Here is a 13,232-nt window from a genome sequence, read left to right on the forward strand (position 1 = left end):
CTATAATTGGTATGTACTTGACCCGATAGTAGGATGGTCCTTTTGGGTTGCCTTCACTGGAGCAATTTGATAGGATGGATATTTGAGAAAGAGGTTATTTGTGATTTATTAATATATTATATGAATAATCTATTAACTGAGAAATCATATTATTTAGGATATATATATATATATATATATATATATATAATATTAGCGGAAGTTGTTGTCGGTATAACAAAGATTTCGTAAATATAAAGAACTCTAAAATCCGATTTCGTAGGAAGAAGTTATGTTTCTTTGAAGTTTCGTAATTAAACCGACACGGCTATGCGCGTGATAAAAATTGAATTTTAGATAGGTTGCTTGTTATCCTAAGTAATCTAAAAGAAAGTCGTAGTAATCAGTAAAATCAAACTCGCGCATATAGAGAACGTCCAAGTCTGACTTCATATGAGGCAGTTATGATTTTTTGAAGTTTCAGCGTAACTATGTTAGCACAAAAATCGAAATTAAAATTGGTTGATTTTTTGGTAAAACAATCTAAACGAGAGTTGAAGATCTCGTGATTAGGAGTCCATTGATATAAAGACAGTCGAGAACAAAATTCGTACGAAGGAATTATGAATTTCACACGGACTTTAATAGTCTATACCGGTCTAAAAATGAATTTAGTTAGATTGAGAATTAGTTGTTGAGACCTTAATGAAAGTTGTAGAGCTCATCAAGGGGATTCTGGGGATATAAAGAACGTTGAAAACGGAGATCGTATGTGAAATTTATGGTCGTTCAAAGATCTACCAGAAATTAACCTAGACTGATGACGTGGAAACACCTGGTGGCGCCACATGGCATGGTCGGCAACCCCCTCTTTCTGAGAGACAAGGTGACGTGGCTCAAGGAATGCATGACACGTGGAACCACGAAATGGTGACATATGGAATCTTCTATAAGGGATGATGTGGGATAATACGGTGTTGACACGTGGAAAAAGTCTGATGGGATAGCACCACCCTGAGGTGTGGTGTGCTTCTTGTCTAGATGCGGTGCGCGCCTGCTGAATCTATATAAACCCTTCAAAATACATTCATTCTCCTCACAAATCCACTCCATATTTCTTTGGAAACCTTCCACCCTTTTTATCCAATATTTTTGGAGCTTCTAAGTATTTTAGCTAGGCTTTGGAGTAGCTAAAAGCCTGAAGAAACAGGTCTTCCGTTTCGGAGTTTTGCACACGCAATTTCCCGGTTTTCACTAAAATCTCTATAAGTTAAGCTACACTTATTTTATTTCAACTATAACTTATATTTATATTCATAATCGTTGTTACGACTTTAAATAATAATTATAAGTGATTCCAAGTCATTATACTAATGAATCTACTTACAGGGGTGATGTATAAGCTAGATTTAGTGAGGTGTTTAAAGCGGGATTTACAAACAGTATACTATGTATACAAAATGGACCCTACCTCCGATATGGTCTTACCTGGTTGTTACTTATTTGATTGATATTGATATAGACATTGGGATTCTTAAGGAATCCATAATATCATTAGTCACGAGAAATATTAGACTAATACATAGTGATAATTGAACCTAGGTCTCAAAGGAAAAGTCAAGGTGTTAGGTGAAGCGCTGCCGAATCCACTAGTCATCCAATTTTAACAAGTGAGTGTATAGTTACTTTCATCTTAGACATAGATATGAAGTATTTAGATAATTAAATGCTATATGTGCTTCTTATCCATGATTTAAGATGTTCTATGTTAGATGAAATAATATAAGATGATCTTTATATGAATTCTACCATATATATTGTTATCCTTATAATATTGGGTAGTAATGGGTGATGAAAGATGATAGATGATAAGGGTGATGGGTGCTGAGAGATAAAAACCATGATAGTATTCCACAACTTTAAATATTACTAGTATACTAATGATGTAGTCATCTAACATAGTATAGGTGACGACCACATACTATTCATGATAGTCCCATGGGACACATGTAGGTTCATAACCTGTAGGTGATGAACTACGTGTTCATTTGATGTACTGACATGTATTGTAGAGAAATCCCTGAAACAGTATTGTCAACAATTATGTTGATGATGATCCTTAGGATAGGTCCTTAGGGATGAATATAAAAGAAAACTCTATGTGCTCACCAGGTTTCCCAACCCGACTCACTCAATTTCTTTGTATCACATAAAGTAGTACAAAGATAATGATGTTTGAATCCGATGAGAGATTCAAGGAAATATAGGCCATAGTATAAAAGACATTGTAAGGCCTGTAAGGACTACGTTTATGATTATGTTTCTTGTATTAGTTATGACATCCCAAGTTTTTAATAATCAATGAAAAACCTTTCTTCTAAAATACTTTGTGGGACAAATTCCGCATCCACAAAAGAATATTATGTTTTATGATAAACATAAAATGTCTTTTCGGGTCGTGAAAAATGGGGATGACACACTTCATTTGCACTAATGTGGTCTTACTCACATTGTCGAGTCAACCACCATCTCCCACATGAAACCTTTCGTACTACAACTTAAAAGGAATATCTATTTATACTATGACTCGAAGTCATCTCTAAAATTCATGTCACTATAACTCTTCTCAATCATGTTATCTACTTTCCACAAGCAACCATTCCTTGGTATTTTTCAATAACTTAGAATTTTCTTGACAATTGTCTAGCGATTTAGTCATGCTAACTTCCGACACAATTTCACGATGCTTAAAACATCTAGGACATCAGAATAAGCACAACTCATAGGTATCATGATCAATTCATATACGAAGCATATAGGACTTGACTCATCCTATCATTTTCATGACTAGTACGAAGGAATTTTGATATTCACTCAACTCCTTGCTATGAAGCATACCAAAAATCCCTTCATATTTTCCCTGTAGAAACCTTTCATCATATTGTGCTTTGACTGAATCCTATTATTTACTTCAATATATAATTTTAGATCTAAAACCATGTATCAATTTCATTTTCCTTTGTCCATCATAGCGAAACTATTCCCAAGCTTTTGCTCTTTGCAACTCATAGGAAATGTATCCTGTGAGTAGTAATGTCACCAGCATGCAATACTAGGAAGACAATGACACTCCCACTAGTTTTGATATGTACTCAAGACAAATCTGAACTTCTAAAAAGACAATATTCATTGACTTTCTCATGGAAGAACAACTTCCTTTCTACATGATGCTTGGTTTAATCTACGAATAGATTTTTTTAAGCTTACACACCTTATTTGGATACTTCTATGTTTAAATCCTTTCAAGATGTGTCACACCTCCCCCCCCCCCCCCCACAAAAGTTTCCTTCTATAGAAAGTTGTTTAAACATCCACTTTACCATATCTTATAACCAAAGAAGGCAATGATGGTAAAAAACAATAACTAAATCGACCTTTCTTAGCTAACAGTGGGAATGTTACGTCACAATCAATTTCTTGAGTTTGAGGGAAACTCTTTTCAAACCATACTAGTTAATGTGAAAACATATACTTACTAGTTTCTAATTTATAAACCAAACAAACTTAACTAGCTAAAACACACTTAGACAATGTACCCAGTCGAATTCTAGAATAGTAAAGTAAGTCGGTTGTGGAACACATGGAACAGTATTTTAATCAATAAAATAACTACTATAAGCTAAACTAAGAAAAGCAACTAAAATTAGGGGTTTTTCTATCAGATTTTGCAAGTTCGGATTAACTTCATAAATTTCTCAAACAACTAAAAACTAAATAAACAATTAACGACAATTGTAAATCGAGATATTAAAGACACTTTCGTTTAGCTTTGAATCACCATTTTTCCTCTGGTCAGTTTCAAGTCATGGATTAATTTAAGTGTTTACCAATATAAAAGTTATTAGAAGTCTTGATTCAATCTCCTAATGTTTTCACCAATTTATGAACTACTATTCTTTGGTCTTGCACAAGTGGGACACATAACTGATTATGAAGATTATTGGGTTATGAATGATAAATCTACGATTAATTATCTGTGATCGAGAAAAATAACCAAAACACATATTATTATCTAATTATTTTCGTTAGCACAGTTAAAGCAACTATCTTTATCACCTAATCCATGATTTGGTCAATCACCAGCTCTAGCAATTTAAGAATCATAAATAACTAGGTAAACAAGTTCATGCAATTAAATTGATCATGTAACTACATAAAACTTGAAATCTAAGCAAAAAAATATTGAAACTGTTAGCATACTAGGTATTGATCTATCAAACACAAGTTAAACCAATTTCAATAAATCCATGAAAATAGAAAGTAACACATAGTATTAGGGCTCATCATCACTAAACGAAAGTATAAGGTTTTAGCTTATAATTAAACTAGACACACACATGAAATTTGATTTAACTAGATAAGACATGGTAAAAAGTAGCAAACCGAATGATCTAATGATGTTCCTATTCTAAATATCTTCAAAGCATGATCTAATCTTCTTCTATCTTCCAAGGGTTCTCAGAAGGTATTTTTTCTCTTTCCAATCACAACTCTCTGCTCCAAGTCTTCTGATTTCGATTAAAAGATCGATATTTATGCTTTTGTTAATTCAACTTTCACGTCATGACAATAAAAGAGTCACATCGTGAGAATCATAATAATCATGTATGCGCCAAGGATTCCATGAATACGCATAGAAAATTCTAGACTTGACACATGGTTACGTCGTGACATATAAATGGTCAAGTCGTGATAAGGGTTCATGCAAGGATTCGAGAGGATTCTGAATGTCACGTCGTGGAATGTGGTTGTCCATGTCGTAGGAACTTCAACATGCACGATTTCCTCTTCCTTCTTCTCCCAATTTTAGCTCCAATCCTCCTAGTATCTAGCTTTCTTCAATTTCGGTCCTTTTTCCTTGAGAATGTCCATTTTAGCTGCAAAATAGAATTCAAACTTTATATGTACCAAACATCTTTGCATTTTATCCAAATATAACTCAAATATATTAAAATAATGCATAAATATGTGTATAAATAAGACACTATCAAAATACTCCACACTTGTCTTTTGCTTGGCCTCAAGCAAAACTTATTTTAATACATCACATAGAACATCGCCCACTAACATCACACAAAACAATCCAAATAGAACTTGCTAATTACGCATCACCTCAATGCATGTATTTGTGTCTAAAATATACTAACTACTTCCCAAGTACTAAATACTCACAATCCTCATAAACGTTCTCGCCTATTTTGAACAAACTCATTTATGCATCCCTCTAAATACATCCTCAGAAAACTTTCTTAACCTCAAGGTAATTTTTGTTAAGTTCCCAAGCATAGATATGGTAAAATAACCTAGAAAGAAAAATTACAACTTTGATTACTAAACCTTTGGCTTTTGGCAATTTGCCTTATTCTTCGCTTTCTTCAACTTGAATCTTTGATATTTGTAACATTGAACTTTTTATTCATAATACTTGATCTTCATACTTTGTAAACTTTTATTCAATCAACAAACTTTGACAACTTTTTTTTTTCTTTTTTTAACTTTTTCACTTTTTTTTCATAACTCACTTTTCACTCAAACTAAAAACCTAAAAGAAAAACATATGCTTAAGCAAGTGAACTTAACTTTAACCCTTATTGATTAAAGGTATTAGCCTAAAGTGCAATGACTACATAAGTTTTCCTAGATATATTTCATGTACATGATGCAAAACATATTATGTCCCTCAAACTACACAAGCTTGTATTTTTATCTCATGATTTCACTAAGATTGGGAAGCCGCAAATACACTATAACATATTGGCTCAATTAAATCTTAGAGTTCACATCAAATCATCCCGCATAACACTAGCAAATAGTCCTAATGCAATAATATCAAAATTTTAAATGAACTCGATTTTCAAAATTAGACTATTTTTGCAAGTCTGCATAATTAATTTTTGAATTTCTAGCATTTTTCTAATTATAACTTTAATGCTTGAAAATCCTTTTTAACCACCTACCCCACACTTATTTCATATAACGCCCTCATTGTATGCATAAAAATAATAAAGCATATAAAACTATTAAAGGTAGAAAAAGGAACAGGCTCCCCTGGGGTGGTAGTAGTAAGATCGAATCTGATTGTGGTGGGAAAGCTTGAACATCTCGATAGATTACTAGAAACTAGACTTCTGCTCGTGAATGTGCCGACAAAATAAAACCAAGAACTTTAAATTTAAAAATGTGGTGCGGAAATCTTAAAATTTATGCAATATACTTCAGTCACGATGTGAAAAAGTAGGAGCAATGTCATGAGATCAAATGTGAGAGTATCTGAATCTCGATCACTGAGTGTGTCACGACATGAAAAATAGTCATCATATCATGAAAATGATAATGCCAAAATCTTCTTCGCGATGGAATAAATCGTCACAACATGACATAGTGTTGGTCACGTCGTGAGACCCAGAGGTTCACAAAATCATGAGCGGCCAAAATGCATTTCTTGATAAGTCTTCTATTCACTTCTAAATAGCATTAGGCCCTTTCTAGTCTCCATTTTCTGTAAATACTCTCTAAATCTCTTCCTCACTCGATAAGCACCCCGCGCTTATCAAAGTTGTGGTTCTCGATATCCTTTAAACGCTCACGACTTTTCTTGAAAAACATTTTAATTCTGCGACATCAAAAATAACAAGAATCCTAGAGATGAAACAAAGAAACAAATACAATCATTCGGTCACAAGTTTTAAAATAAAACAAATCCAAAACTAAAACAAACCAAGTAAAAAAAATCACTCCAAATAAAAATAAAATAAAAAGGATAATCACTTGTCTTCCTCATCTCGGATACCACTCGTCTCGGCTCCAAAATCTTTGGTCTCCCACAACTCTTCCGACATTGGAATGTACAGTAATTGTTGTGGCATATTTTTTGGGCACTCAATGTAGACATGTGAGAATAAAGTATCCATAGATTAACCGAGATAAGTCACTCCCCCGCGAAGATTATCTGAGTACGTTCCAACCTTTGAAATAGGTCGGTCGAGATCCCTCCTAAATGCATGTCTCATGGTGGAGGTTGTGCTTGCTCTCCACCTTGTTGTCTCACATTTCGTCTCTTTCGAGGTCTTGGTTCCTCCACACCCACATTTGGTAATTCCTCGTCATCCAGTGGGATTCCATAAATACTTCCTACATTCACCGCCACCCTCATGGTCTCTAAGAAATCCATGGTAAGATTATTGCCTGCAATACAAGTCAACGAAAGAACCATGCCCAGAATAAAAGATGCACAAGGCTTCATACTCTCATATACACTTATGGTTTTCGAAATGACGATGGAGGCTGGAGTGGTGAAGGGTCTTGAGGCCATAATGTTCTTTAAATAGGGTGCAAGCCCTAAGAATTAGGGTTTGGTCTCTGCCTGCAAACGCCTGACATCTAACATAGAATGCCTGGCATTTGAACGCCGAGCATCCAAAGCTAAAAGCCTGGCGTTTGGACCAAAGGGCCAAAAATTCACACAACAAGGTTAAAAGTGAAAATACCTGGAAACCATGGTGTTACATTTTGAGTGCTCATAAATAAAGAATACTTCCCTCCTGCTTGTGGACGTAGATCACCTTGACCGAACCACGTAAATATTGTGTCTTTGTGGACTTTTGGTTTCTTATGTTATCCGCATTACTTCGTAACAAGGGTCATCAGAACTTGGAAAGTGGTATCAGATTTGTTCCGAGTCTTGACAAGTATTGTGTGGTTTCCCTAACACATCGACTCCAACAAACTAAGAACACCTCTTGGAACCTTAAACATAGACATGTAATAGATACCAAGACTCCCCAAAACAAATTTCAATCAGGCTAAGCGACCTCGAACAGAAATAAGCTTAATCTTCCAGTTTGACCTTAAATATTTTTATGTTTGATAGAGAATACTTGATGCAATATGAATGAATTGTATTTTAAATGTTTTTTTCAATTTTATAAGTTTTATCAAGTAATATATAACACAAATAAAAATATTTAAGGTCAAAGTTGAAGAAAAAAGACTTCAAAAATCAAACATGGACTATCAATTTGGGATGGAAGGAGTATTACAAACAAAGTAAATGATAAAAACAAATGTAACGAGTCTCATAAATAAATTGAAAATGCTTTCGTTTTATGGAGATAAACTTATCACATTGAATAAGAAACATCCTAGATTCTAGCGAATAACATGCTTCACACTTGACAATCTTTAATTATTCAACTTCAATTTAAACCTTATTAATTGATTGCATCTTTTCGACTTTTGTCCCTACAAGTGGTTATCGCAGAAAATCAACAACAAATGTTCATATAAAAAACCCACAACAAAATTTTAAATCAACAACAAACTTATTTATGAGAACCATAAAGAAAATCAACAACAAATGTTTATCTCAGAAATTTACAAATTTTAGAAATAAATGAAAATTTACACGAACTTGTTGCTTCGTGGTGGAGCCGGTGGCTAGGGGTAGGAAGATGGTGGCAATGGTGTTTGGAGGGAGGGAAGACCACGACGATGTTGGGTCCAGATGTGTCATTTAGAGCTTGAAAGTGTAATCTAAAAAGAAAGAGATGTTATCTTAGCAATGGATTAACAACATACTTCCGACGAAAGCTTCTTGATACTAAAAAAAGAAAATGGGGCCCTTTTGACAACAAGGATCCTATGCAGTGACAATTTTTAATGATTACTCCCTCCCTCTCAAAATTATAGTACATCTTTCCTTTTTGGTTTGTCCTAAAATAACAGTCCACTTCTAAAAATAAATAACATTTTTACCAAAATACCCTTTAATTATTACTTAACCAACTAAGTATTTAATAGAACATTAAATGCAAAGTAAGGACAAAAATGTCATTTAATATATAAAGTTAGTGGTAATTAATGTTTTTCTTAATATGTGTGTTTTTTGTCTGTGGACAATAATATTGAGACGGAGGGAGTAGTTGGAAAGCATAATTTTTAATGTTAACACTTTAACAAATAACCCTTTCTCTACTATAATTACCTAGCAACATTGGACACCTGACCTAGCAATTGAGTTTGAGGATCAATGGACTGATATGACTTCGTAAAGCTATGTGATTGGCAACAAACTTAAACAAAAAGACGCATGATGGTAGAAAAATGTTTTGTTTTGATGATATTTTAATAAAAAAACATAACACAAATGTCAAATACTTTCACAACATTACATATAACGTTACACTACAAAGTACATGGAAATAACGATCGTGATAAGAATATAAATTAGTAAACCGGTACTAAATCTTGAAAATAATAATAATAATAATAATAATAATAATAAAACATGAATTCATTAATGATGTTTTTAGTTGCAACCCATATTTTAAGGGTAGAAAAACCTTTTGTTTGGTGTTTTAACGTTGAAGGCCCGGCATTTACACTTTCCCCAATTATATTCCCCACAAACATACAACCGCCCCCCACCCCCTACCCCCCCCCCCCCCACACACACCCCACCCCACCCCACCCAACCCCTTTAACTTTCTTCTATATAACTTCATTGTAACTCAGCCTGTAACCTTCCCTCGATCGATCATTTTGTGTTGCTTTTATTTGCATCACCATCGCACCAAACTTTCATTATCAGACCCAACACCACAATCTTCATTCATCACTTCGACTTCTTACTCAATCCCATATAAATATAATGTGATTCTTTTGAGTTTTTCGTGATTCAATATTATTTTGGACCAATTTCTGATCTGGGTTTTCGATTTTAGCTCAAAAAGATTGTGTATTCAACTCCAGTTTTTCCAATTCTGTGTGTTCTGCCATGGATAGAGATTTCTTCCTTAATACCGGGTTGCAGTTTGAACCGTCGTCTCAATCACCCTGGAAGCTGATGACGTTGATGCCGGAGATGAATTATCCGGTGGAGCAAGCTTCTGCCGACGGGGTTTCCCGGCCAAATTACTCGCATTTCGAGTCTGCTTTGAGTTCAATGGTCTCTTCCCCTGTTTCTAATTCCACAGTATCCAACGACATTGTCGCCGTCCGTGAACTCATCGGAAAATTTCGTGATGGTTCTCCGGCTGCTATGACTCCACCGCCTCCGTACAGTAATACTAATACACCATTAAATCCGTCACCACCCAAGTTAAATTTACCAATTATTGACCATTTTATGAAAGAAAACCTACCCAGAATTCGGAATTCAATGCCATTGAATCCGAATCTACCATTGCTCACGGCGGATCCTGGTTTTGCTGAGCGAGCAGCCAAGTTTTCTTGTTTCGGTAGTCGTAGTTTCAATGGTAGAACTCATCAATTAGGGATAAATCCGAACTCCCCAGAGTTTCAAATTGGATCTAATGGTTCTTCTCCGTTGACAAGTAACGCGAAATTCCCTCGTGTTTCAAGTAGTCCGGCATTGAAAATCGACCCATCTCCGGTGAGGTTGGAAGATAACAGGAATTCAGAAGAAATCAACATGAAACTTAACAGATTACCAGGCTCTGCTGCTAATTCTAATGAAGAATCCTCTGTTTCTGAACAAATTCCAAGCGGGGAACTCGGATTCAAGAATCAGAAAGATTCGAATACGAGAAAGCGGAAAGGTGGTTCTTCCAAGGGAATTGGGTCAACAGCAAAAAAGGTAATAAACCAATATCGATTACATGAATGCATCCGATATGAAATCAATAACTTATTCGATCCAAATTTTACTAAAATATTGGATTGTTTTCTCATGTTTCAGGAGGAAGAACCCATTGACGATTCAAATTCGAAAAAATTGAAGAAACCAGAGCAAGAAAACGGAGACACGAAGCCACAAGAGGCACCAAAGGATTATATTCATGTTAGAGCAAGAAGAGGGCAAGCTACAGATAGCCATAGCTTAGCAGAAAGAGTAAGCTTTTCTTAAAAACTTTCTTCCTTCGATAATGGCAGTTTTTGGAGATTGGTGCTCATAAATCTACAATTTTGCATATGATTGTCAGGTCAGAAGGGAGAAGATAGGTGAAAGAATGAAGCTTCTTCAGAATCTTGTACCAAATTGTGACAAGGTAAGCATTAAAGTTGTCGATTTTGATTGTTTTTACTTTTTAATGGTAAAAAAAAATGGCTAAAAACTTTCAACTTTTTTAAAGGCTAAACATGGTAAAAATGTTAGACTTTGTTTAAAAAATGGTAAAAAAATATTGGCTTTGTCTTTCTAGTGTCAAAAATAGCTAAATAATATCGACTTTGATGTTTAGGTAACTGGAAAAGCGCTTATGCTCGATGAAATAATCAATTACGTACAGTCATTGCAAAGACAAGTCGAGGTAACATAAGATTTTTACTAGATATTTCATTTTGAATTATTTAAAGTTTTTTCCAATCTGATTTTTTTGTAATCTCTATTTTTGCGTAGTTTCTTTCAATGAAATTGGCTACCGTAAACCCGTGTCTTGATTTCGATGGGGATAACCTACTTTCCCAAAACGTAAGTTAATTTTATATCTAAAAACATAAGTTGTTTTTTTAAGTACTCCAAAAATTTCAATTGTCCTTTGAGGGTATTCATTCTTATATGTGTGAATTAAATCGCAGGCTAATCAATCAAATGTGAATTTATCTCAACCAACACACCATGTTCAATCTTCTACATCGACTTTTTATCAGCAAAACCAACAAGCACTCTTCAACGGGTCGACCCCAAGTATCCAATCGGGTCACCAATTAGCCGAACCTTTTCTTCAGGTAAAATCTTTAATCACCCCCTTAGGTCTTGTATATTGGTTTAAGGACGTTTAAAAAATATGAAAAATGACAACATATTCGGCTAAAAGGAAAAGTCAAACTTGTAAAGAGTTTGGACTTATAAAAAGAAAACATTTATTCTCGTATTTTTAATAAAAACACAAGTATAAGAATTTAATTTATTAATTAATGTATTTATTAAACTCATCAAGTAAAAAACAAGCACCATAAAGAATCTTTATGATAGGTTTAGCACATATAAACATATCTACATTGATTTTAATCATGAGTTTGTGTTTGAATTTGATTCTTGCAGTTCCCGGGATTCGGTCAAGATGATCTTCAAAGCATTGTTCAAATGGGTTTCGGTGAAAATCTTGATTTAGACGCACCATTTTTTCGAGATCAACCATCTAATATGAAGATGGAGCTCTAATTCCAACCTTAAAAGACTCTTGTATATACAAAAGAGATCAAATTGGTTCATATTAAAAATAATATGAACCCTTATTACGCTAATCAATCCATTTTTAGGTCTAATTGAAGCGAAATTCTTCAAGTTATTTCATAATTTTTTTATAATTTTCTTCTTATTAATATGTATTTGTAGTGTATTTCTAGATTGTGTGTTGTCTTTCTTCATATATCACACGATTTGTAAAATATATTTTGTTAATAGAGAGAAATGAGATGTGAAAGTCTCCACCTTCATTCCAATATATATTATATTGTTTAGTGTTTACTTTTATCTTATTGCATAATAATAAACGGTTATATTGCTACAAACTAATAAAAAAAATATTAAACTTATTCTTCTATAGCAAAAATTATTTAGAGCAACTCTCGCCAATTGACTTGTATAGTGAATATTACGTGTTTGTCTTCATATATGATCTCGTTACAAGATCCAAAATTATCAATATTAGTTCATTTGTACAAAAACTAAATTAAATTTGATGATTACAACTATGGGAAAAAATCGATTAATTTGCATAATATCTGCCACATTTTCTGGTCCTGTAATTTTCAGAGATTAACCAGAAACAGAACCTTCTGTTCTTCCTTCTTCATGATTACAGCAATCATAAAAACTAAAATTAAAAAAATAATCTTATGATAAATATATTCAATTAAAAATTAGGAATAATTAGAAGAATCACAGGTTGGCTTTGGTGAATTCTGACTAGACCCAATGAACACAAACCTAACTTTTATAAAAATAAATAAAATATAAATATATCATCCACTGTTTTAAAATATTGGTGTGACAAAAGAAAAGTTAAAGATGTTAGTGGATTTACAGGTATTGAAAAAGATGCTATTTTTTATTATTCATAGGGGGTGGTTAGTAAAAATCCAATTTTTAAGGGTATTAATTTAATATTTGGGACATTTGCTGCTTTACCGCTCTTATTTTATTACGATGTGCATTATTGGATTGATTTCATTATTAAGAAGATTCTTTGAAAATGATATAATTTACACAAGAGTTAAGAATTATAAAG

General features: G+C 33.6%; 1 protein-coding gene across 1 annotated transcript; it reads left to right on the plus strand.

Annotated features, from left to right (window-relative positions):
• The first annotated feature begins 9,547 nt into the window (after positions 1-9,547).
• On the plus strand, positions 9,548-12,444 carry LOC145055448 (transcription factor bHLH62-like). Its single transcript, XM_079003774.1, has 7 exons — positions 9,548-10,636; positions 10,739-10,891; positions 10,983-11,048; positions 11,241-11,309; positions 11,399-11,470; positions 11,578-11,727; positions 12,044-12,444. The coding sequence occupies exons 1-7, from the start codon at positions 9,815-9,817 to the stop codon at positions 12,161-12,163; spliced, it is 1,452 nt and encodes a 483-aa protein (XP_078859900.1). The 5' UTR covers positions 9,548-9,814; the 3' UTR covers positions 12,164-12,444.
• Positions 12,445-13,232: the final 788 nt, after the last annotated feature.

Source organism: Lactuca serriola, chromosome 5 (assembly GCF_051521515.1).
Source record: "Lactuca serriola cultivar US96UC23 chromosome 5, Lser_US96UC23_V15, whole genome shotgun sequence".
NCBI lineage: Eukaryota > Viridiplantae > Streptophyta > Magnoliopsida > Asterales > Asteraceae > Lactuca > Lactuca serriola.